The 23,914-nt window shown below is 48.9% G+C and overlaps 2 protein-coding genes across 2 annotated transcripts in view; one reads left to right on the plus strand and one right to left on the minus strand.

The window, feature by feature from the left end:
* SLC51A (solute carrier family 51, alpha subunit) overlaps positions 1 to 9,326 on the plus strand; it is a 17,659-nt gene extending 8,333 nt beyond the window's left edge. The window contains exons 3-9 of the mRNA XM_011961165.1: positions 2,454 to 2,608; positions 3,176 to 3,249; positions 3,653 to 3,811; positions 4,370 to 4,481; positions 5,492 to 5,638; positions 8,324 to 8,429; positions 8,963 to 9,326. Of these exons, the coding sequence (XP_011816555.1) occupies positions 2,454 to 2,608; positions 3,176 to 3,249; positions 3,653 to 3,811; positions 4,370 to 4,481; positions 5,492 to 5,638; positions 8,324 to 8,429; positions 8,963 to 9,099 (890 nt within the window). The 3' untranslated portion in view covers positions 9,100 to 9,326. The remainder of the gene's footprint in view (positions 1 to 2,453; positions 2,609 to 3,175; positions 3,250 to 3,652; positions 3,812 to 4,369; positions 4,482 to 5,491; positions 5,639 to 8,323; positions 8,430 to 8,962) is intronic.
* Positions 9,327 to 13,950: 4,624 nt separating this feature from the next.
* PCYT1A (phosphate cytidylyltransferase 1, choline, alpha) overlaps positions 13,951 to 23,914 on the minus strand; it is a 48,385-nt gene continuing 38,421 nt past the window's right edge. The window contains exons 3-8 of the mRNA XM_011961251.1: positions 23,380 to 23,496; positions 22,524 to 22,675; positions 18,893 to 18,971; positions 18,278 to 18,420; positions 15,767 to 15,955; positions 13,951 to 15,115 (exon numbers count right to left, since the gene is read on the minus strand). Coding sequence (XP_011816641.1) covers positions 14,909 to 15,115; positions 15,767 to 15,955; positions 18,278 to 18,420; positions 18,893 to 18,971; positions 22,524 to 22,675; positions 23,380 to 23,496 — 887 coding nt within the window. The 3' untranslated portion in view covers positions 13,951 to 14,908. The remainder of the gene's footprint in view (positions 15,116 to 15,766; positions 15,956 to 18,277; positions 18,421 to 18,892; positions 18,972 to 22,523; positions 22,676 to 23,379; positions 23,497 to 23,914) is intronic.

The raw sequence follows: 23,914 nt of genomic DNA on the forward strand, positions 1-23,914 counted from the left end.
GGGAGGGGAGGGGAGTTGTCTGCAAGTGGAGGAGAGAGGCCTCAGGAGAAATCAAACCTGCTGACACCTTGATCTTGAACTTCTCGCCTCCAAAACTGTGAGAAAATAAATTTAAGTTGTTTAATTAAAAAAAAAAAAAGAATACTCAGAAAAGATAGAAAAAAGTAAGAAGATAGAAAAGAAGACACAGATCATCCGTAGTCCCATCACCCAAACATAAGCATTGCTAACTTTTTTCAGTATTATAGACATTTTCCTCTTCTTGTTTTTTGTTTGTTTGTTTGAGACAGGGTCTTGCTCTGTCACCCAGGCTGGAGGGCAGTGGTGTGATCTTGGCTCACTGCAGCCTCCACCTCTCCCGGAGTAGCTGGGACCACAGGCAGGCGCCACCACATCCGGCTAATTTCTGTGTTTTTAGTAGAGGTGGGGTTTTGCTGTGTTGGCCAGGCTGGTCTTGGACTCCTGGCCTCAAGTGATCTGCCCACCTCAGCTTCCCGAAGTGCTGGGACTACAGGTGTGAGCACCACGCCTGGCCGAGGAGCCGCGTATTTTTTGACAGATTCACCCATAGTCCTGGTTGGTCCTGTGGTGCCACCAGGTGCGACTGACAGAGACAACAGCTCAGGTCTGTCCCGTGGCTACCTTTCTCCCTGTTTTTGTTTCAGCAGTCATATTGCTCCCACTGAGCTGCCCTCACCAAAACACAGAGCAGACTAGCCAATCCCTTCCTCATGCTCGCCCCGCAAGGCAACAGGACAATGGCTGGCATCTGGCAGTTTTCTGCCTTTCTTCCTCTTATCTAGCCAGGGAGGACGTGCAAAGGAGGTCCAGTAACTAGAAAAGACACTAAATGACCACAGGGTCACTAAGGACCTAGAACCCTTTCTTTAAAACGAACGGCTGCATTAATGAATCACGTTTGTTCGGAAACACATATTGCGACTACATTCATTTTTTCTGTTAGCAACGGTGAGGCCAGATGAGGTCTATCAGTATTTGTCAAAGTGTTGGCCATCCTCTGACCACTATCAGGTGAGCTTGTTAAAAATGCAGATATTGGGCCCATTTCAGATCTGTTGACACACACGTCTGAAGGTAAGGCCTGGGCAGCTAGCTTTTTTTTTTTTTTTTTGAGACAAAGTCTCGCTCTGTCGCCCAGGCTGGAGTGCGGTGGCGCGATCTCGGCTCACTGCAAGCTCCGCCTCCCGGGTTCACACCATTCTCCTGCCTCAGCCTCCCGAGTAGCTGGGACTACAGGCGCCCACCACCACGCCCAGCTAATTTTTTGTATTTTTAGTAGAGACGGGGTTTCACCGTGTTAGCCAGGATGGTCTCAATCTCCTGATCTCGTGATCCACCCGCCTCGGCTTCCCAAAGTGCTGGGATTACAGGTGTGAGCCACCGCGCCTAGCCAGCTAGCTGCTTTTGAACAACTCCCAAAATGATTGTAATATCCATGAAAGTTTGAGAACCAATGGACTATATTTCATGTAAGACCAAGCATGAGGCCAGCTTGGGTCAGGTGTCCTTGGGGTTTTTATTTATATCCATTTCTCTTTTGTTGAAGTTCCCCCTGGTCTAGTGCAGTGGCTCACACCTGTAATCCCAGCACTTTGGGAGGCCCAGGTGGGAGGACTGCTTAAGCCCAGGAGTTTGAGACCAGTCTGGGCAACGTAGTGAGACCCCGTCTCTACAGAAAATCATAAAAATTAGCCAGCCGTGGTGGTGGTGAACGCCTGTAGTCCCAGGCTACTTGGGAGGCTGAGGTTGGAGGATGGTTTGAACCTGGAAGGTCAAGGTTGCAGTGAGCTATGATCGCACCACTGCCCTCCAACCTGGGCGGCAGAGTGAGACCCTGTCCTCCCCACAAAAAAGTACCTCCTGATATCTTGGTTTCACCATATAATTATGGTGAAATCAACTTAAACAGCTCCGGAATGTCCCATAAATTACATTCTGCTTCAATTATGTTAATTGATCTACATTTGCTAGTGTAACACCTGGCACTGGAGATAGAAAAGTGAATTGGGGTCAGGCACGGGGGCTCAGGCCTGTAATCCCAGCACTTTGTGGGGCCAAGGCAAGTGGATCACTTGAGGTCAGGAGTTCGGGACCATCCTGGCCAACATGGAGAAAACCATCTCTACTAAAAATACAAAAATTAGCCGGGTGTAGTGGTGGGCATCTGTAACCCCAGCTACTTGGCAGCTGAGGCAGGAGAATTGCTTAAACCCGGGAGGCGGAGGTTGCAGCGAGCCGATTTTGCACCACTGCACCCCAGCCTGGGTGACCCAGCAAGTCTCTATCTAAAAAAAAAAAAAGTCTAAAAAATCATCATTCCTGTGCACGGGTAGGAGCCTAGATCCAGTAAGGCCACTTCGATCCGAGGGAACAAGCGCACACCTTCTCCCGCTCGGTCCCGGTCGTCAGCTCTCTGCCTTCTCCTCCTCTAGCCCTGGGCCCTGTGGAACTTGCCCTCATCAGCATCATGACCTTGCTGGTGCTGGGCTCCATTGCCATCTTCCTGGAGGATGCCATCTACCTGTACAAGAACACCCGTTGCCCCATCAAGAGGCGGACTCTGCTCTGGAATAGCTCGGCACCCACGGTGAGGCCCTGGGGCTGCCCTGCAGGGGGAACTGAAAAGAAGGCGGAGACCCATGTGAGAATTCCTCTAAACTCAGCAAGTCACTTCAGCAAAGAGTTTCCTGCCACTACCCGCTGAGGGCGGAGGTTTGCAATCTGATCTCCCCTTGCAGTAAGGATCCTCTGCCTGGAAGGCTGTGGGATGCAGTGTTTGAATTCGAAGGGCTGCGTAGACAGCTGGAGACCTGCTCAGCCCACCAGCGGCCTCACTCACTGCTCCCTGCCACAGTATTGCTATTAAAAGAGCTTCCTTCCTGTAGGGGCAGGCCGTGGTTCCTGTGTGGGGAGTCTCATTCCACAGGGTCACACTCAGCTCCATCCTTATGTCAAGGTTTTGGAAACGCCCTCCCCCAGCCGTTACACAGGTCCTTGGTTTGCTTGATTTAATTAGTTCTTCTTCCGGCTGGCAATGTTTAAGGAACGCTGCCTCAAACGTATAGGCTTTGCCTTCTGTGCCCTTGCCACAAAAGGTTTCAGGAGCCTCAGCGGTCTCCCTCCCGCCTCACCTGCTCCTGCCCCTTCTGAACAGGTGGTGGCTGTGCTCTGCTGCTTTGGTCTCTGGATCCCTCGTTCCCTGTTTCTGGTGGAAATGGCCATCGCCGCGTGAGTGCCCTGCCTCACTCCCCCGCCGAGGGCCCCTCTGCTCCCGCGCTCACCAGGACTCCAGAGTCCGTGTCCTTGATCCCAGCTGACCACGAGTCTGGCCCTTCCCAGACTCTGCTAGTTTGGGGATCTTGCGCTCCTGGTTCTGCTCAGGGAATGCCTCGCGTTCACATCTGGCACGTTCCTCAGCCAGCCCTTTGTTCCCACAGTCTGCAACTCCCCTTCTCCCCGTCCTGTCCTGTCTCCTCTCCCGCGCTCCTCTCGGGGAGCACACCCAGAATGCCCAGCCCCACCTCTTCCCCTCGGTAAGCCCCCCTGTCCCTGCCGTCTTTCCCTCTGGCAGCAAAGGGGCGTCCCTGCAGCGTGCCCTCACCTCGGAGGCCCCCTTCTCTCCCCACCCCAGGTTTTATGCCGTGTGCTTTTACCTGCTGATGCTGGTCATGGTGGAAGGCTTTGGGGGGAAGGAGGCCGTGCTGAGGACGCTGAGGGACACCCCGATGATGGTCCACACAGGCCCCTGCTGCTGCTGCTGCCCCTGCTGTCCGCGGCTGCTGCTCACCAGGTGAGGCAGGGCCAAGGTGCCTCCTCCAGGAGCTGGGGAGCCTCTTCTGGCCCCTTCCCAGGAGCCTCTTCTGGCCCCCAGCCCTCTTCAAGGCTCTGGGAATTAGGCGTGAATGGGCCAAAGCCAGTGATGGAAGGGTGGGCATCCCACAGCCAGGACTCAGGGGCACCCACCTCAGGGGACGGGAGCAGAGGAAAGAGAGCTCCTAAACTCTCATCACTGAACTTAACTGCCCCCTGCAAGCCTTAGCCACACAGAGAAAACTGGACTTGGGGCCATTCACTTGCTTGCCCCTTCTGCCCACTTTGGTGAATGAGGTTGAGGTCACACTCCCAGACCTCGCTCCAAAGACAGCATTCTGGTCTGGAGGTGAGCGGGAGACTAAGAGGGTTCCCAGCACTCTCAACATTCTGGTTTTTTCCTCCATCTCCACCCACTTAACCTGGTTGGTGTTTATGGTGGCAGCCAAGCCTCAGCGCAGGAGCGCAGTGAGGAGCGGGGGGTCTTCCTGGGACAGCTGGTTTGTGGCCTGTGTTCCTAACCCTCTTCCCCACGCAGGAAGAAGCTTCAGCTGCTGATGCTGGGTCCTTTCCAATACGCCTTCCTGAAGATAACGCTGAGCCTGGTGGGCCTGTTTCTCATCCCCGACGACATCTATGACCCAGCAGACGTAAGCCGGGAGTAAGGGGCAGCACAGCCCAAGACTCCTCTAATACCTTTGTGTTCTAAAAGGAATAGCCAGAGCCAACACCCCTTGACAGAGGGCCCCAGAAAAGGGTGGCTGTGGGAACACAGAGGCTCAGGGACTCTGCCAGGGAGAGGAAAGAACTGCAATAGGCCCAGGCTCTGGGGCTTTGCTCATTACCTTTCCTGCCATGGGAGAGGAGAGATCGAAGGAAGCACCGGGTGCCGTGACACATGCCTATAATCCCAATGGCTCACGAGGCCGAGGTGGGAGGACTGCTCAAGAGTGAGAGTTCAAGACCAGCCTGGGCAATATAGCGAGACCCTTTTTCTAAAATTAGACTGGGCATGGTGGTTCATACCTGTAATCCCTGCACTTTGGGAGGCTGAGGCGGGAGGATCACTTGAAGCCAGGAGTTTGAAAACAGCTTGGGCAACATAGTGAGATCCCCTCTCTCTCTCTCTTTTCTTTTTTGAGACAGAGTTTCTCTTCCATTGCCCAGGCTGGAGTGCAATAGCACGATCCCAGCTCACTGCAACCTCCACCTCCTGGGTTCAAGCAATTCTCCTGCCTCAGCCTTCCAAGTAGCTAGGATTACAGGCATGCGCCACCATGCCCGGCTAATTTTGTATTTTTAGTAGAGATGGGGTTTCACCGTGTTAGTCAGGCTGACCTCGATCTCCTGGCCTCAGGTGATCCGCCCGCCTCTGCCTCCCAAAGTGCTGGGATTATAGGCGTGAGCCACCACGCCTGGCCCATCTCTATTATTTAAAAAAACAAAACAAAAGTTAGCTGGGAACGGTGGTGTGCACCTGTAGTCCCAGCTACTCAGGAGCCTGAGGCTAGTGGACCACTGGAGCCAGGAGTGTGACGCTGCAGTGAGCTGTGATTGCACCACTGCAATCAGCTCGGTGACAGTGACACCGTCTCTTAAAAAGAAAGAGAGAGGGAGAGAAAGCTTGCCTGCCTCACTGACTACTTTCTGTTGCCACCAGATTTCTGAGACGAGCACAGCTCTGTGGATCAACACTTTCCTCGGCGTGTCCACGCTGCTGGCTCTCTGGAGCCTGGGCATCCTTTCCCGGCAAGCCAGGCTCCACCTGGGTGAGCAGAGCATGGGAGCCAAATTTGCTCTGTTCCAGGTAACTACGCCCTGGGGCAGAAAAGACGTTTCATAACAGACCTACACATGGTTGGGGTTAGGAGGTGAGACCAACAGAGGCTAAAAGTGGGCCCGGGCATTTTGTTCATAAGTCTCAGATCTCCCAAGAGATTTGGAAAATGCTTCCTGTGCTTCCCGCTTTTTGTCTTTCTGGGCTGGAATTGTTTCCCAGGGCTGCCATGACAAAATACCACAAACCAGATGGCTTGAAACAACAGACACGTCTTGTCTCATGTGCTGCAGGCACACGAAGCCCACAGTCAAGGAGCCCGCAGGGCCGTGCTCCCTTTGAGCCCTGCGGGGGTCTCCAGCCTCTCCTGTCTCCGGTGGTTCCCAGCAGAGTCCTGGGCGACCCTTGACCAGCATTTGTGTCGCTCCAGTTTTTGCCTCCATTGTCTCATGACATTCTCCCCATGTGTTTCTGTGTGTCTTCTTTTTTTTTGGAAACGGAATCCGGAATCTTGCTCTGTTGCCCAGGCTGGAGTGCAGTGGTGGGATCTTGGGTTAGGCAATTCTGCTGCCTCAGCGTCCCGAGGAGCTGGGATTACAGGCATGCACCACCACACCCAGCGAATTTTGTATTTTTAGTAGAGACAGGGTTTCACTATGTTGGCCAGGCTGGTCTCACACTCCTGACCCCAGGTGACCCACCTGCCTTGGCTTCCCAAAGTGTTGGGATTACAGGCGTGAGCCACTGCACCCGCCCGTATCGTCTATTTTTAGGACACCAGTCAAATTGGATTAAGGGCCCACCCTATTCCATTACGACCTCACCTTAACCAATTACATGTGAAACAAACTGTTCTTTTTTTTTTTTTTGAGACGGAGTCTCGCTCTGTTGCCCAGGCTGGAGTGCAGTGGCCGGCTCTCAGCTCACTGCAAGCTCCACTCCTGGGTTTACGCCATTCTCCTGCCTCAGCCTCCGGAGTAGCTGGGACTACAGGCGCCGCCACCTCGCCCGGCTAGTTTTTTGTATTTTTTTTTAGTAGAGACGGGGTTTCACCGTGTTAGCCAGGATGGTCTCGATCTCCTGACCTCGTGATCCGCCCGCCTCGGCCTCCCAAAGTGCTGGGATTACAGGCTTGAGCCACCGCGCCCGGCCCAAACTGTTCTTAAATAAGGTCACAAGTACTTGGGGGCAAGACTTCAACACAGCGTTCTGGGGGACACAATTTCACCTGTAACACGTATGTTAACAAACCTTAAATTTGTCTACGCTTGCTTCTTCCTTTCCTTTTCTACCTATGACTTCCTAAAATCCTATAATCCATCAGCACCAGCAGCAGCACTAGCACAGCCACGGGAACTACCCACGCCACCTGCGAGGCACTTTCACATCACACTTACGTTTTCACAACCCTGGGAGTCGTTATTATTCCCATTTTACAGAGGAAGAAACAGACCCAGAGGTGTTCTTGCTCAAAGGCACATAAGGGGCGGGGCTCGAATTGACACCCGGGCATGTCTGACTCCTGCACACGTCCGTCTTCTCCTTACCCTGGCCTTCGTCTCCACACCGCTTCTGAAAATTCTCTCAAAGGCATGTCTGCCCGCCTTCTACGCGCTGCATTCTCTAACCCCAAAGCTGACTTTTCCACCAAATGCAATGGCTTCTAACCCAGCCTTGTTCTCCTTCTCTCTCCATCCTGTCTCCTCGCTGGTCTTCTACGCCCAAGGCATAATGACTGCCCTACAGTTAACAGAGTGAATTCACACACATTCTCATTTGATCTATGCAGATGCCTCCCAAATGTGAACTTCCAGGCACATAGTAGGTAGAATGGCAGACGCTATGGGAACAGAGAGAGAAGTCCCCAGAACGAGTCAGGGATTGAAGGGGCAGAAAGGTTCTGGGTCCCAGATGTGCTTGAGACCAGGCCAAAAGATAAAAGCCCTGTGATGGCCGAGCCTGCCCATGGTTAATGTGGGGCAGCCTGGGCGAGCCACGCCAGCCTCGAAGAAGCTGAGGCTCCCACACAGCGTACTCAGGGAGGGCAATACTAAGATAAACCGTGCTTCCAGGGCCCCTGGACAGTGATCTTCTGCTTCTTCTCATCTTTCGCCTTCTTTCTTTATTGTGGTGAAATCTTGATAAAATTGGCCCTGTTAATGATTTTGAAGTGTAAGGTTCTGTGGCATTAAGTACGTTCACATTGTTGCACTACCATTACCACCATCCATCTCCAGAACTGACATTTCCCAGCGGAAACCTGGCACCCATTAAACACGTTCCCCACCGCCCTCTCCCCGCAGTCCCTGGCATGGCAGAGTTTTCAAAGGGCATTTTCATGGTGAATTGTCCATTATTCTAGAGCAGGGACCTCAGGCACATGAGCTAGATGGAATGACTTCTCTAATCACCCATCTTTTTATCCAGTAAGTGCTCACTGGTAGCCAAGCCTGAGAAAGGAAATTAAAAATGAGTTCTTGTATCTGGTCAGAAACTCCAATAAAATATTGGGTAGAAAATGAGAATGTCATTTGCCTGAAGATGAAAATCCCACAGATTTTTAATGAAGTGACAGCCTCAACCCTCTGTGACTGCACAGATCTGGTGGTGGGTAGAATCTGCCCCTGGAAGGGCCAGGCCCAGCAGTGGGCTGGCTGCGCGCTGTGCCGTGAGAGCAGGCCTAGCCCACCCTTGCCTCTCTCTTATGTTCCGCAGGTTCTCCTCATCCTGACTGCCCTACAGCCCGCCATCTTCTCAGTCTTGGCCAACGGCGGGCAGATTGCTTGTTCGCCTCCCTTTTCCTCTAAAACCAGGTCTCAAGGTGAGCACGTGAAGGCTCCTATCCCATCGTGGGATGGATGAGACGGGGAGAGTCAGGAAAGAAAGGGCCTCAGAACAGACATTAGGCCGGCCTGACTTCTGCTCAGTGTTCAGAAGGGATCTCCGGGGAATGCCAACGATGGCTTTGAGGGAAGGATGGCCTCTCTGATCACACAGGAGAAGGGAAACCCCACAGCTTGAGGCCAGCCCTGAGGGCCAACCCAGGAAGCCACAGGTTCAGTCCTCAGCTCCCAGGAGAGGAATGGGTGTGGTTAAAACACAGAAGCCCATGTTGATGGAACACACAGAAGAAATGGACTTCAGTGCTAGCCTCACAGCACAGCAGCAGACAGCCCAGTTCTGGTTCTGGCTCTACCATTAACCCGATGTTATTTATGATAATTTTGTATCCCTAAGTCCTAGTTTAGGGATCAGCTGGAGAAAGTGTTGCTCAACTCCTCTGCCAGGGCTGCTAGTAAAATACCACCTCTGTGACTCAGCATAACCTACCTTGTATTTCACCCCACACTGCAGTGATGAATTGCCACCTCCTCATCCTGGAGACCTTCCTAATGACCGTGCTGACACGAATGTACTACCGAAGGAAAGACTACAAGGTTGGGTACGAAACTTTCTCTTCTCTGGACCCGGACTTGAACCTCCAAGCCTAAGGTGGATGGCTTGGATGGTGGAAGGATACTGTACTCATTAGAATATAAGATTTCTGTACTGTCCCTCAACCTTGACCAAACGGGAAGCATTCCGCTTGTCCACACAAGCTGGCAGATTACATTTGACTCCACAGATGAAGGTGAACAATGTGTAAGGTAAAATTGTGTCTTGCCTGGGGAAGGCGTTTTCAGTTTTGTAATAAACAAGATGGCGTCTGAAAATGTGTCACTGGGCACACTGCCTCTGTCCATGTCACTATTAGCCCTTCAAGGTGGTATACTGCTGGCTGGGTGTGGCAGCTCATGTCTGCTATCCCAGCACTCTGGGAGCCTGAGGCGGGAGGATCGCTTGAGCCCAGGAGGTTGAGGCTGCAGTGAGCGACGGTTGTGCCGTACACTCCAGCCTGGGTGATACAGCCAGACCCTGTCTCTGGAAAAAAAAAATAAAAGAAAGCTTACTGAGCTTTCCTAAAGCAGATGAAAAGAAGAGTATATAGTATTGTGTCTGGTATAAGAAAAGGAGAACTTGGTGAGGCAAAATAGTACCAGCCCAAAGTCTTGAAGAAGCCAGGAGCCTCTGGAGAACAGATGGAAGGTGACCTTTCCCTGACAGATGTGCTACTAGAGCACCAACCCCACGGGGCCCTGGGGTCTGGGTCAGCCTCGCTTTGTGGGACAATGGCTTTTAAGTCTTCGGTGACAAGCTACAAAAGGAATTTCCTGATGCTGTGGTCATGGAGCTTGATTTCTGAGGAGAGAATCAGCGTGTGGAAGCAAAGGCACCGAGAGTCCAAGTAAAAGTCCCAAATCCATAAAACGCACCACACAGATCAAAACACAGCATATGGCCAGGCGCAGTGGCTCACACCTGTATTCCCAGCACTTTGGGAGGCCGAGGCGGGTGGGTCACCAATTACATGTGAAACAAACTGCTCTTAAATAAGGTCACAAGTACTTGGGGGCAAGACTTCAACATAGCGTTCTGGGGGACACAATTTCACCTGTAACACATATGTTAACAAACCTTAAATTTGTCTACGCTTGCTTAGACAAATAGGTAGGAATTCAACATGGAGAAACCCCATCTCTACTAAAGACACAAAATTAGCCGGGCGTGGTGGCGCATGTCTGTAATCCCAGCTACTCGGGAGGCTGAGGCAGGAGAATCACTTGAACCCGGGAGGCAAAGGTTGCAGTGAGCTGAGATCACACCACTGCACTCCAGCCTGGGCAATAAGAGTGAAACTCCATCTCTAAAAACAACAAGAACAAAAAAAAAAAAAAACCACAGGACACGGAACATGAGGTAAAACCATATTGCCTTTATTTGGCTAAAGAACAAAATCCAAAATAACTCAGAACAAACTAATAACAGACAGGAAAATTAGAGACTGAACCCCACTTGAGGAAAACGTCCCCGCGGACTCACACTGGTGATGGGACGAACGTTCACGACGAAGCCAGCAGCCCTTTCCAAGACTCTCTTGTCTTCTAGGGATCCTCAATACAAAACAACCCAACTAATCCAGGATACGTTCAAAACAGTCAGTTTTCCCCTCAAAAGGCAGGAAGGCCCACTTCAAACCTCCAGGAACACAACCCGTGCCATCCCAGTGTTAAACTTGGTGCTTCTGTTTTCTGCCTCAATCCGAGTGCTAACATAAACTCCTGGCAGACAACAATCTTTCTTCTTCAAGAAAATTAACATTTAATGGTATAATCCCAAGAACATGTTCTACTTATTTACTTGGAAAAATCGAAGCTAGGGACCACTCTTTATCCCATGGCAGTCTATTCTATGAGAGAAAACAAGAACAAGCGTTGTTATGACTTTGAAAAATAGAACCTTTAAAAATACTTATATTGGTAAGTTTAAAAAAATACCATCAGTTAAAAACATTGGCTCTACCATTAACCCGATGTTAATGGGGGACTTTCTTTTTCTACCTGTATTGGTTCAACTTCTGGTGAGACGGTGTGCTGACAGAAAATCTAGAAGCTAAGGCTTTTAGGGAATTAAAGAAAAGCAGCAAAATATAATTGATTTGGAAGGATTTCGGGTAAGTGATCTGGAACAGGACTAAAAAGGCAAAGAGCTCTTGAAAATAGCCACCCCCAGTCAGGATAATCCAGGAAGGGAGAGCGACACCCTGTGAACCACTGTGGAAAGAACAGCTAGAGACGGTCTGACCAGCTGTGCAGCCTCCAAAAGAATCACCATCACTCAGGTGCAGCCTAAGGAGTTACCAGCGATCAGAAAGTGTCAAAAGTTTTCTCAGCCTCCCTCATGTTTTTTGTCTTCGTCAGGATTTTCAACCTCCTCACATCCCTTTCTCACCCAAGCCTCAGCAAAATAATGGTCTTTGGCTCTAGCTATCAGCAATAGCTGCAACAGCACAAATGATCCCTTTCTAGTCCGCTAAAGTTTCAACCTCCATTCTTCAGTGCTTCTGAGCCTAGCACAAGAAAAGAGCAAGCTTTCTGTCCAGCCCCCCCGAAGGCAGTGGCTGCGCTGGCACCTCCTCAGCTCTGGTTGCAGGGCTCTGGCCTTCTTACGTCTCACATACAGAGGCTCTACTCTAAGGCCAGCATTTCTGGCTCCGTCATCTTGGCCACACTTGGCCCATCCATGTTGGCTGCTTTCTTGTACGGGGATCAGGGAGACAGCTCCAGAGCCTCAAACATTAATACCTGAAGATTTAGACCACAGGCGTTGCTGTGGTGTGCACACCTCTCACCGCATTTAACTAGGCACAGATGACCAAACGATGCAACATTCCAACACCTTCCTCCGTCTACCCACGCTTGTCCGGCACCTAAGACCACATTTACCCCAAAGTATCCAATATGCCACACCATACAAGACTTCAGCTTTCAGTCAGACAAATAGCTTTCAGAAAAAACAATTAGACTGAGGTGGTAGAAACTCACCAAAAGGGGAAAGGGAGTTTCCCAAGCACATGTATGTTTGCTGGCCCTAGCAGTCTCAGAGGTCTGTCAGCCCGCAGGTCCCGTTCCAAGCACAGGGCATGCCAAAGCAGCCCACTGAGAGCAGAGGAAGAGGGCTCAAACATCGGGGACCCCGACTATATATCTAGGAGCTGTGGCTCCAACGGGGAGGGAGGAAAACCACGTTCTGGGCATCTCCCTGTCTATCCAAATACACTTGCGTCATGTGCACTTGGAGGAACCAAGTAGACGGGCTTCGGCAGAGACTTCACTGCCTTTCCACACCAGGGAGGATAAGTCAGACAGAAGCAGGCAGAATTCCCAGAGAGCGAACGCTGGCGCAGGTAAGTTCAAAGATGAGACTATGTAACGCTGGGTAACACGGGGAAACACTAACTTCAACTGTTTCAAAGACAGGACTCCAGGCCAAAGCTTGTATGACCAGTTTTGACAGTAAGAACTGCGCGTCAAGAGAAGAGTTAGAAATGTCATTTTCATAGGCGATCAGGATAACAAGAGGCTTCATTCTCCCTCGCCTCTGTGACGCTCTAACTTTCTGGCTGATCCAAGTATTTTTATTTTTTATTTTTTTAATTATTTCTTTTTATTTCTGTGTGTGTGGTTTTGTTTTGTTCTGCTTTAAAGACAGAGTCTCGCTCCGTTACACAGGCTGGAGTGCAGTGGCAACATCTTGGCTCACTGCAACCTCCGCCTCCGTTCAAGGGATTCTCCTGCCTCAGCCTTCCAAGTAGCTGGGATTACAGGTGCGCACTACCATGCCTGGCTAATTTTTGTATTTTTAGTAGAGACAGGGTTTCACCATGTTGGTCAGGCTGGTCTCAAACTCTTGGCCTCAAGTGATCCACCGGCCTCAGCCTCCCAAACTGCTGGGATGACAGGCGTGAGCCACCGCGCCTGGCCTGGGTGATCCAAGTTTTAAGAACCTAGGTAGTCCTGCTGTGCAGGCAACGATTCCAGCCTCTGACCCTCAGGCGGAAGAACAGGTGTTACCAGAAAGTGTTTAGGGGGTGGACTATGAGATGCTCACAGTCCTAGCGGAGAGGCAAGAAAAGAGAAAATGTGGTTTTCTTAGCTGAAAACACTAAAACTCCACCCCCACAAGGGGTATTTGTGAGTGACAGGGGGTGGGGCCTGGACAGAAGCCATTTTCCCCTGAATCTAGCCGTAGGATTACCGATGGCTAATGGTCTGATAGGCCATGTAGCTAAGTAGCTAAGGAGACAGGAGGCCAGGGCTTTGAAAGTTAGATCATGCTCAACAGCAGGTGTTAGGCGTGAGTGCAGGTGTTAGGCGTGAGGGCAGGTGTTAGGCGTGAGCGCAGGTGTTAGGCGTGAGGGCAGGTGTTAGGCGTGAGGGCAGGTGGTGTTAGGCGTGAGGGCAGGTGTTAGGCGTGAGGGCAGGTGTTAGGCGTGAGGGCAGGTGTTAGGCGTGAGCGCAGGTGTTAGGCGTGAGGGCAGGTGTTAGGCGTGAGCGCAGGTGTTAGGCATTAGCATCCTTCGATTGGAAATTCAAGTGTTGAATCCCCCCAGGCAAGCTAACACGGAGATGGCACCACAACCACCAGGCGTGTGTGAGAAGTGGGGAGAAAAGGAGAAAACCTACCACATCTTGTCCCGTGAGGGCATGCTCTGTGGCTTGCTGGAGGGGCGGCGGAGGGAGGTCCCTGCCGGCCTCGGCTCTCCAAGGAAGAGAAAGACTCTGTGGAGCTCTGGTTCCAGTGAAGAACGTTCTTAAGAGGGACAGAGGTCAGGATGACGAGGCTGTTGCTTCAGAGAGGAAGGTGTTTCCTATGCTTTTGCTTCTACATTCTGTGCAAATCTCTCTATTCAATATGGCTATGACCAAAAGGGATTGACATCAAGTTCCAACGGCAGACATTTACAAAGTATCCTTTGTAAAAGGCTAGATAATATTAATAACATTCAAATAGGAGTAGCAGGGCCAGGCACTCCTCCCAGTAGGAAACGAATCTCAACTGCCTTAGCATGGGATTGAGTATTGTCCCGCTCCTCTCCTCATCCTCGTGACCCTCAAAGTGTTCCTTCCTCTGAAGGTAGATGGCAGGAAGGAGACTCACAAAAGCTCCCAGAGAAGCGGGTCACAGAACTTTCTGAGAAGATGAACACAGCAGACACACTGCAGCTGATGCCCCCGGTCTGCTTCCATCCCCGTCAGGGTCTTCATGGACCCCACTGGGTCCAGTAAGAAACTCCTCAGGGAGTGAGACAAGTGAGGCTCAGATCTCCGTCCTACACCACAGTGACACTGGTGACAGCAGTACGTTGAGGGGATTTGTGACTGTAACTTGGCTTTTAGCTCTTCCTTAAGGAAATCAAAATTAAGATATTTCTCCACAAATTACACATCAGCACGGCTCATTTCGTGAAGGACTTGGCAAGCCACTTTGCTTCAGAACGGAAGGCAAATGCTGTAGTGTACTGGGAAGAAAAGGCCTCTGCGTATTACACTACCTCCTTCTTCTGCCCACTCCTCGGGCAAACAATTAGTTCTACATTCGAAAGATTAATTTAAAAAAACTTAATACAAATGACGATTTCCCTGTTGAGATCACGCGGACATAAACAGTGGAACAAAGCCCTCGGGGAGGGCAAACGGGTGCAGAGCAGGCTTCTGAGGTGCAGCCCCTCCTTCATGTGGGCGAGGGATGTCACTTGGAGGACGGGCCGTTTGGGTCCCCCAGTCCCAGGTCCTCTTGCCCCAGCTGTCTTTCCTTTGCAGCTGTCCTTAGGTTTAGTGTGGGGGTCACAGTCTGGAATTCAACAGAGAGCTTTGAAGGTAATGGGACAGAGGGAGAGGAGAGGAAAGGAGGGAGGAAAAATTAGTCTTCTTCATCCTCACTGATATCATAGGCTGCAGCCTTGTGCCTGGAGAGATTTGCTGGGGAACAAGGTGGGGAAGTCTTGCCAGAGAAGGGCCATCGAAAAGAGGGGGAGGGGGAGCGCTCGTGAGTAGGGCTGCTGCTGGGGCTCTGCTTCGGACTGATGGCCTGCAGCATCCGGCCCTTCCCCTCCTTCAGCATGTGTTTCTGGAGAAACCGAAAGGAACAGTTAGAAACAATACTGTGGATCCTACTGAATCATCACTGAAGCATCTGGGACTAAGGCAGTCTATGCTGTACTATTGATTTAAGGGTTCTCACCTGCTATCATTACCCGGGAAATTCCCCATTCTTCCCGAATAATCTGTTCTAGGATTATTCTTATCTTTCCAAACACCTTCACAGACAGATCCTTCCTGATGTCTAACCTAGGACTCATTTGCTCAATCTTTTATTTGGTTGAAAAGACTGCTACTCCTCAAAGACAGAATGCCCACCTTACCTGGGGTTCATGCTGCAGCTACTTGTAGTGGAGGCTGCTTTCTTTTTATTATTCTTTATTCTTTCCTTTCCTTCTATCTAAAATCATACCACAAATAAAAGCTGGGCAAGACGTTTTGCTTATCTTGTCACCAGATTTCAAGACTGATAGAGAACTGGCAAAATTATCTAGGAGAATGTGTAACCTCTTTCTGTAAAGATTTCAGAAACCTTGCTGGGGACAATTGAAAGTGCTGCCCAGATAAGGGGACTAGACTAGATCACTCCTTAATTGTCGACGTCCCTTTCTGCTCCATGATTCTGTAATTCTTCCCACAACATGGGCGCTCCTACACTGTCCAGTGGGAAAGAACATACCAGCGCTCCTTCCGGACCAAACATTTCCAGAAAACTTCCAATGAATTCTCGGGACTTCTCCTCCCACTTCTGAATGAGGTCAATGCTTTTTTCCTCCACCTTCTGAACAAATTCTTTGGACTTCTCCTCCACATCTTTCACTTTCTTCTTTACTTTGTCAACCCTCTCCTGCAAGTGGTATTTCTTCTCCTAGGTAAAGAAATAACTATTTTGAGAAATAATGCTCATGCCAAACTTCTCTACCATAAGAGAACAAAAAAACATGGCTCAAGCACTCAACTGACACTGTTTTCAGTCTAGAATTCTGCTTTGCGTTCATCTACCCCACACGTCATTAGCATAATAACAGATAAGATATGCTGTGGATGCACACACTAAGTAGTAATTCTAATATTGTGGGCATTTGGGAATAAACTAAAAATATAGGCTATACCCAGTCACAGGCAGGTAGCCAAATAAAGTCAGAGTTTTAAAGATAAAACATAAACTTGGAACATAAACATGCCCAGCATGACCCAAATCATTCCAGAGGGAGCTACAGAGGCAGCTAAAAGATCCCTGCACAATACTGCAAGAATAAACGAATCACGATGATCGAAAGAGAAAACACTGATCTTCCGCTTCACGCGCTCATCGAACTGCGCTTCCCTCTGTCGCGGGCTGACTCTATTATTTTAATGGCTTGTGTTTTTGCTTTTGTTCCTTTCGTGTTTTAAGGTCCGTTGACTCATCTGCGAAATGCTGACACTCGTTGGCCCTACCAACTTTGCTAAAGAAAAGGAAAACGGTACCAACCCTGTGGCGGAGGGGAGGGGAGTCTTTAGTCAAATGAAGAGTATCCTTGGCCGGGCACAGTGGCTCATGCCTGTAATCCCAGCACTTTGGGAAGCCGAGGTGGGAGGACTGCTTGAGGCCAGGAACTCGAAAGCAGCCTAGACAACATAGCAAGACCTCATCTCTACTAAAAATAAAAATATAAAAAATTAGCTGGGTATGGTGGCCTGTGCCCATAGTCCCAGCGACTCAGGAGGCTGAGATGGGAGGATCACTTGAGCCCGGAGGTCAAGGCTGCAGTAAGCCAAGATTGCGCCACTGTACTCTGGCCTGGGTGACTGAGTGTTACTCTGTCTCAAAAAAAGAAAAAGAAAAGTACTCTCATAATTTCCGGATCACAAAGAGGAAAGGGAATATGTTTAGAATTTTTAAACACCTGATTGTTATGGGAAAAAATAAAGCTATAGTAAATAAATTAACAAGAGCTAGTGTTTGTCTGCCTAGATAAATCATATTTAGATGTAATCATTTTATCCATTCTTATAGCACAATTCACAGAGATGGGAGCGGGTGGGGGAGCATGGTAAACTGATTATGTAGGAGACATTGAAGTTAGCAGCTTTCTTTTTAAATTAATTTTATTGAGGTCTAATTTACGTACAAAATGTATAGTGTTGGATAGATACAGTAGCTCATGCCTGTAATCCCAGCACTTTGGGAGGTCAAGGGGGGGCCGATCGCTTGAGGCCAGGAGTTCAAGACCAGCCTGGGAAACATGGCGAAACCCCATCTCTGCTAAAAAAAAATACAAAAATTAGCCAGGCGTGGTGGCACAAGCCTGTAATCACTGCTATTCAGGAGGCTAAGGCACCAGAATCACTTGAACCCAGGAGACAGAGGCCACAGTGAGCCGAGAACACGCCACTGCACTCCAGCCTGGGCAACAAAGCAAGACCCTGTCTCAAAAAGAAAGAACTACTACATATATATGTAGTGTGTGTATATATATATGTATATACACTGCAGTATATATATAACTGTTTACAAAAAGAATGAATATACACTACACACATATATATACACTACATACATATATATATATACTACAAACATAAATATATATATGAGTTTTTTGGTTTGTCTGTTTGTTTAGAGATGGGGTCTCGCTATGCCGCCTCCAGACTGGTCTCAAACTCCTGGCCTCAAGCAGTTCTCCCGCCTCAGCCTCCCAAAGTACTGGGATTACAGGCATGAACCACCAAGCCCAGTAAAATATACAGAGTTTCTAAAAGGCAATAGTAAGCTAAGATAAACTTAAGCTTTCATCAATCAAAATTTAAAACTCAGGCCTGTGTGGGGAAGTGGTGTGTCGCGTTTCACTGCCCACACGGGGAGAGGGTTAGCAGGTTTCCAAAAGACCATCCAACCAAAACAGAAAAAGGAAGTTGAAGAGGCACAGTTTTCAATTTATTAACAGAAATACTGTACTATCTAAATTACTCTTTCTTATTTATTTTGTTGGCTGTATGGCCTTATACCAATGTGTTGGTACTAGACCGTAATGGCAGAAACTGTCTGTTTCATTCTTTTTGTGAACAGTTAACATAGTGGTAATTCATTCACTGAACTTTTGGGAGTGATCATTAGAGCCAGCTGCAAAGCCAGTTCAGCTAAGATGGAGTGAGAGGCAATACGTATCCCACAGTCAGGGAAGTCTGCGGTGCGGCTGGAACTCACGTTGATGAAGCTGACATTGAGCTCCTTTGCCGTGTAGCCCCTCTGCAGGTTCCGCCTCGCATACACATCATAGTCCCGCACAATTCGGGTGATGATGTCTGACGTGGAGATACCTTCTGTCCTCTGTGTTGGAGCAAACATGCCTGACTCAGAAACACATACAGACAAACACTGTGAGGTTCTGGTTAGCTCAGGTATTAAGACTAAATGGAAACTAGAGGCAACGTTCCTTTCCTTTCCTCAAAAAGCAGAATCTGTTATTACTAAATGAAACGGAGAGATACTGATATACAGAAGGAAGACTGAATGAAAATCCAGAGGTAAGGCAAAGAAGAGTTACATAGCCCTAATATTATGAAAAATATGAGAAAGCGTTTCCTGAAATTAAGAGATATCAAAAGTAGATGTTTAGACCAAGAATTGATGGATGTCATGAACTGATGATGAAGAATTGATGGATGCTATGCTCATCTTTACCTTTTATCCAAAATGTGGCCTGAAAGAGGATGTTGAATTTCTAATGTACACATTTTCCTCCGTAAAGTAGCAACACGGCTGAACATCTAGAGCTGCCCTGAGATCCCCTCAAGTGAGGAAGCTCATCAGCTCACTCACCTGCCTCCTTGATGTGCTTATAAACATCATCACTTCCAGCAGATGAATAAGGGATATCATCATGGGCTACAAAATCAATCTGAAAATAAGGAAACATCATTAAAACCCATGATAACTGCCACTCAGAAAGACCCAGTCGATGTTCTCAGGCCCAGAAAAAGGACAATAAGCAGAGGTCAGGCTACAGTCTATTCACAAACCACCCAACCTAATGATTTATGGAGTATACATAGAAAGTTAGCCAGCTGCTTTTCTAGCTATTTCTCCTAGTCTACTAGAACTGTTACCCTCACTCTGTATACCAGTCATCTTGCTGTGGTCAATAGGGCCAGAGGGTTTGCTGGTGAACCAGTTAGTGGGTGGAGCCTAGGAAAGAAGGAAATCTCCCTGTCCTGGGTCTGGAAGGATTTGGTCAAATAAGGGTTTCTAAAAGTATGAGAAAGGCCGGGCGCGGTGGCTCACGCCTGTAATCCCAGCACTTTGGGAGGCCGAGGCAGGCAGATCACAAGGTCAGGAGTTTAAGACCATCCTGGCTAACACAGTGAAACCCCGTCTCTACTAAAAATACAAAAAAATAAGCCAGGCATGGTGACGGGTGATTGTAATCCCAGCTACTTGGGAGGCTGAGGCAGAATTGCTTGAACCCGGGAGGTGGAGGCTACAGTGAGCTGAGACTGCACCACTGCACTCCAGCCTGGGTGACAGAGCGAGACTGTCTCCAAAAAAAAAAAAAAAAAGTATGAGAAAGAGGTTACTTCTTTCCTTACTGGTTTCTCTCAGTCCGTGAGAAAAGAGGGAATATAAAAATAGCAACCACCAGCCCTATGACTGGAATAGATACATCTACACTCCTGAGAAATACAAACCCAAAGCCATAAAAGATATTTTATCCTCAGGATCTATCATTTTACTACTTTTTTTTTTTTGAGACCGAGTATCGCTCTGTCACCCAGGCTGGAGTGCAATGGCACGATCTTGGCTCACTGCAACCTCTGCCTCCTGCATTCAAGCGATTCTCCTGCCTCAGCCTCCTGAGTAGCTGGGACTACAGGTGCATGTCACCACACCCGGCTGATTTTTTTGTATTTTTAGTAGAGACGGGGTTTCACCATGTTGGCCAGGCTGGTCACGAACTCCTGACCTCAAGTGATTCTCCCACCTTGGCCTCCCAAAGTGCTGGGATTACAGGCGTGAGCCACCGCACCCGGCCATTTTACTACTAGGAATATCCTTTGCAAGAGCAAGAAGAGACAGATGACACTGGGGATCAATGATGCTGCTCAGAGACAAGCTAAACTTCACTCACTCCTTCCTGAACGGGCCACCAGCCTTTTGCTGATAATGACTAAGATCACTATACCAACCTCCAGAGACCACTGCAGTGTGAAGCATGTTCACTGGGACTATGTCAGAGACCCTCAGCTAGCATCTCAATGACTCATGAACAACTTGTCAGGGATCCATAGGCAGCAAAGTAAAGAACAGGAGGCCGAAGGCCAGGCGCGGTGGCTCACGCCTGTAATTCCAGCACTTTGGGGGGCTGAGGCAGGCGGATCACAAGGTCTGGAGATCGAGACCATCCTGGCTAACACGGTGAAACCCCGTCTCTACTAAACATACAAAAAAATTAGCCAGGCGTGGTGGTGGCACCTGTAATCCCAGCTACTTGGGAGGCTAAAGCAAGAGAATTGCTTGAAACTGGGAGGTGGAGGTTGCAGTGAGTCGAGATCGTGCCACTGCACTGCAACCTGGGCAACGGAGCGAGACTCCATCTCAAAAAAAAAAGAATGGGACAAGCAAAACTCACAGTTGAGTATATACTGTTAACAAAGAGAAAAGCAGAGTTAGAAATTCCTCTAACCACCCGGGTGCGGTGGCTCACGCCTATAATCCCAGCACTTTGGGAAGCTGAGGCGGGTGGATCACAAGGTCAGGAGATCGAGACCACAGTGAAACCCCGTCTCTACTAAAAATACAAAAGCTTAGCCGGGCGTGGTGGCAGGCACCTGTAGTCCCAGCTACTCGGGAGGCTGAGGCAGGAGAATGGCATGAACCTGGGAGGTGGAGCTTGCAATAAGCCGAGATCACACCACAGCATTCCAGCCTGGGTGACAGAGCGAGACTCCGTCTCAAAAGAAAAGAAAAGAAATTCCTCTAACCTCATACTTCTGTGTGGGCCTGCGGGCTGTGATGCTGAGAATAAGCTTGCTTACCACTTTTGGAGCCACTGGCTGCTAAGTGTTGATGTAGAAAGTCAGAGAATTATAGAAGATCTGTCCCAATTCTCAATAGTTATAGTAAATATCCCCTCTTCAGGCCTACCCATGTATTGCTTTAGAAGCCCTTTGGCTGCCTTTATTCTTTCTGCCTCACTGAACAATTTACCTATAACATTCCACACGCCCCTGTAGAGAACTGACAACATGCTTGCTGTTTCCTCAGGCGTGGAGACCTCTAACCTGGCCTAATCAATCCTTCTCATCTTTTATACCCACCTTTTGCAGGAAACCTGTGGCTTTTTTAAAAAAGTAGAGACAGGGTCTCGGTGTGTTGCCCAGGCTGGTCTTGAACTCCTGGGCTCAAGCAATCCTCCCACTTTGGTCTCCCAAAGTGCTGGGATTTCAGGCATGAGCCACTGCACCTGGCTGAAATCTGTTACTTTAATGTGGGAGAATTAAAAGGAGGTAAGGGGTTTATAATAACTTCCTGAGAAACAGTGAGAAATATCCTTGGTTTCTGATTCTACCCAATTTCTAGCCTAAGACCAAAGCCCTGAAATGAAACTTTTAAGCCAAGAAAAGTCTGTTAATCTGTCTTGTTTCCTGATAACGTGACCCTCTTCAGAGCTCGCCTGGGGCTACGGATATTCTCAGGAGACTGGCTCGTTCTAAGGGTAGACCTGCCTGTGGTGTGGGGGGAAAGTCTCGTAACTGACAAGTTCAACTCCCAGCTCTGCCGATGGTGTCACTTGGAGCAGGTTATTTGGTTTCTCTAGGACTCGCTACTCATATGTAAAGTGGAAATGATAATCACACCACAGCATTGTTGTGGGGAGAAAATGGAATAGAATGGATGGAAAAGTGCTTGCAAACCATCCAGCCCATATAAACGTCAGGGGTGACTATTGTCACAGGGATGACTATTGTCACCAGTAATGCCACTGTCATCTCCTACGAAACGGACATCATCACCAGTAATGCCACTGTCATCTCCTACAAAGCGGACATCGTCACCAGTAATGCCACTGTCATCTCCTACGAAGCGGACATCGTCACCAGTAATGCCACTGTCATCTCCTACGAAGCGGACATCGTCACCAGTAATGCCACTGTCATCTCCTACGAAGCGGACATCGTCACCAGTAATGCCACTGTCATCTCCTACGAAACGGACATCGTCACCAGTAATGCCACTGTCATCTCCTACGAAACGGACATCGTCACCAGTAATGCCACTGTCATCTCCTACGAAACGGATATCGTCACCAGTAATACCACTGTCATCTCCTATGAAACTGACATAGGAGGTAGAAGGAAAACAGAGCTAGTGGAAAACCAGCCTGCATGCCGGCAGTCTGGAGAGTTGAGGGGATTCTGGAACAAGGAATGGGAATATGTGTCCAGTTTCTTACCCGGTGTTCGGCCAGGAACTCAGGTGTCAGGGTCCAGGGCGCATTCCTCACCACCTCATCCACGTAACGGCAGTGCTGGACTGCGTCATAGCGCTCGTTCTCATTCATCACCGTGAAGCCTTTGAAGTTGTGTGTGAGCTCATCGCTGCAAACTGAGTTCACCACATCATAAACTGTGGGTCGGAGTCCTCTTTGCTTAGCCACTCCTCAGCCACCGACCTCTCCCATCTTCTCCCACTGCTTAGGACTGCAACCATCTTCCCCAACTGGAGAAAAGTCTTCTAAAGGCAGTTGAACCTGGGTAACAACGCTTTTCCTAATGCAGCGTATACCTTCAGGAGCAACACTCACTAAATAGTATGTTCATACTTTGGAGAAGAGACGGTACAACAGGTGACCAAGATCTTCGACTCTGAAATCAACCTGCTGTGCATGTCTGTGTCAATTAAGTCCTTACACATGTTTTCCTATTTTATTCACACTGGACTGGACCGCATGACATTTCCTTGGCAGACTTTTGTATTCCAGTTGGTTCAAAATAATAAAGTGAAATCTAAAGCAAATGTTTTTTAACTGGGCAACAGAAGTCATTGTTGCTCCTGTGACTGGCAGAAACTCAGCTAAAAACAGTGAGATAAATGTCAGATGTCACAGTCAATGAGCTTGAAGCTCCTCTCTCCAGGTTTAGGTTGCTGGTACCTCATATATTTCATGTTTTAGAGAGGCTGTACTACATCCTTCATTTAAAAACGGAAGCAAGAGCCAGTGTACTCAGATTATAAAGACAGAAGAGAAATACAGACTCTACTATCATCTTTTTCTGCACTGCACCTGAAGTCATCAAATGTTTTCTTACCTCCCACAATGAGGTACGTATTAGGGAAAAGGTTCTTTGCTTGCATCAGAGCTCGGGCATGACCAGAGTGAAATAAGTCAAATATTCCATCAGCATAAACTCTCACAGGTCGCTCACCTAAATCCAAATGAAAGAAGAGATCACAAAAATACTTTTTTTTTTTTTTTGAGACCAAGTCTTACTCTGTTGCCCAGGCTGGAGTACAGTGGCGTGATCTCAGCTCACTGCACCTTCTACCTCCTGGATTCAAGTGGTTCTCCTGCCTCAGCCTCCCAAGTAGCTAGGACTACAGGTGCATGTCATCATGCCTGGCTCTTTTGTGTTTTTAGCAGAGATGGGGTTTTTCCTTGTTGGCCAGGCTGGTCTCAAACTCCTGGTCTCAAATGATCTGCCAGCCTCAGCCTCCCAAAGTGCTGGGATTACAGGTGTGAGCCACTGTGCCCAGCCACAAAAATACATTGATTCGATATCTTGTACTTGGCAAATGGAAATGGCCCTGGGTGACAGTTCCATGACTGCATACTCCTTTCTTTTT

Source organism: Colobus angolensis, unplaced genomic scaffold (genome assembly GCF_000951035.1).
Source record: "Colobus angolensis palliatus isolate OR3802 unplaced genomic scaffold, Cang.pa_1.0 Scaffold54, whole genome shotgun sequence".
Classification (NCBI taxonomy): Eukaryota; Metazoa; Chordata; class Mammalia; order Primates; family Cercopithecidae; genus Colobus; species Colobus angolensis.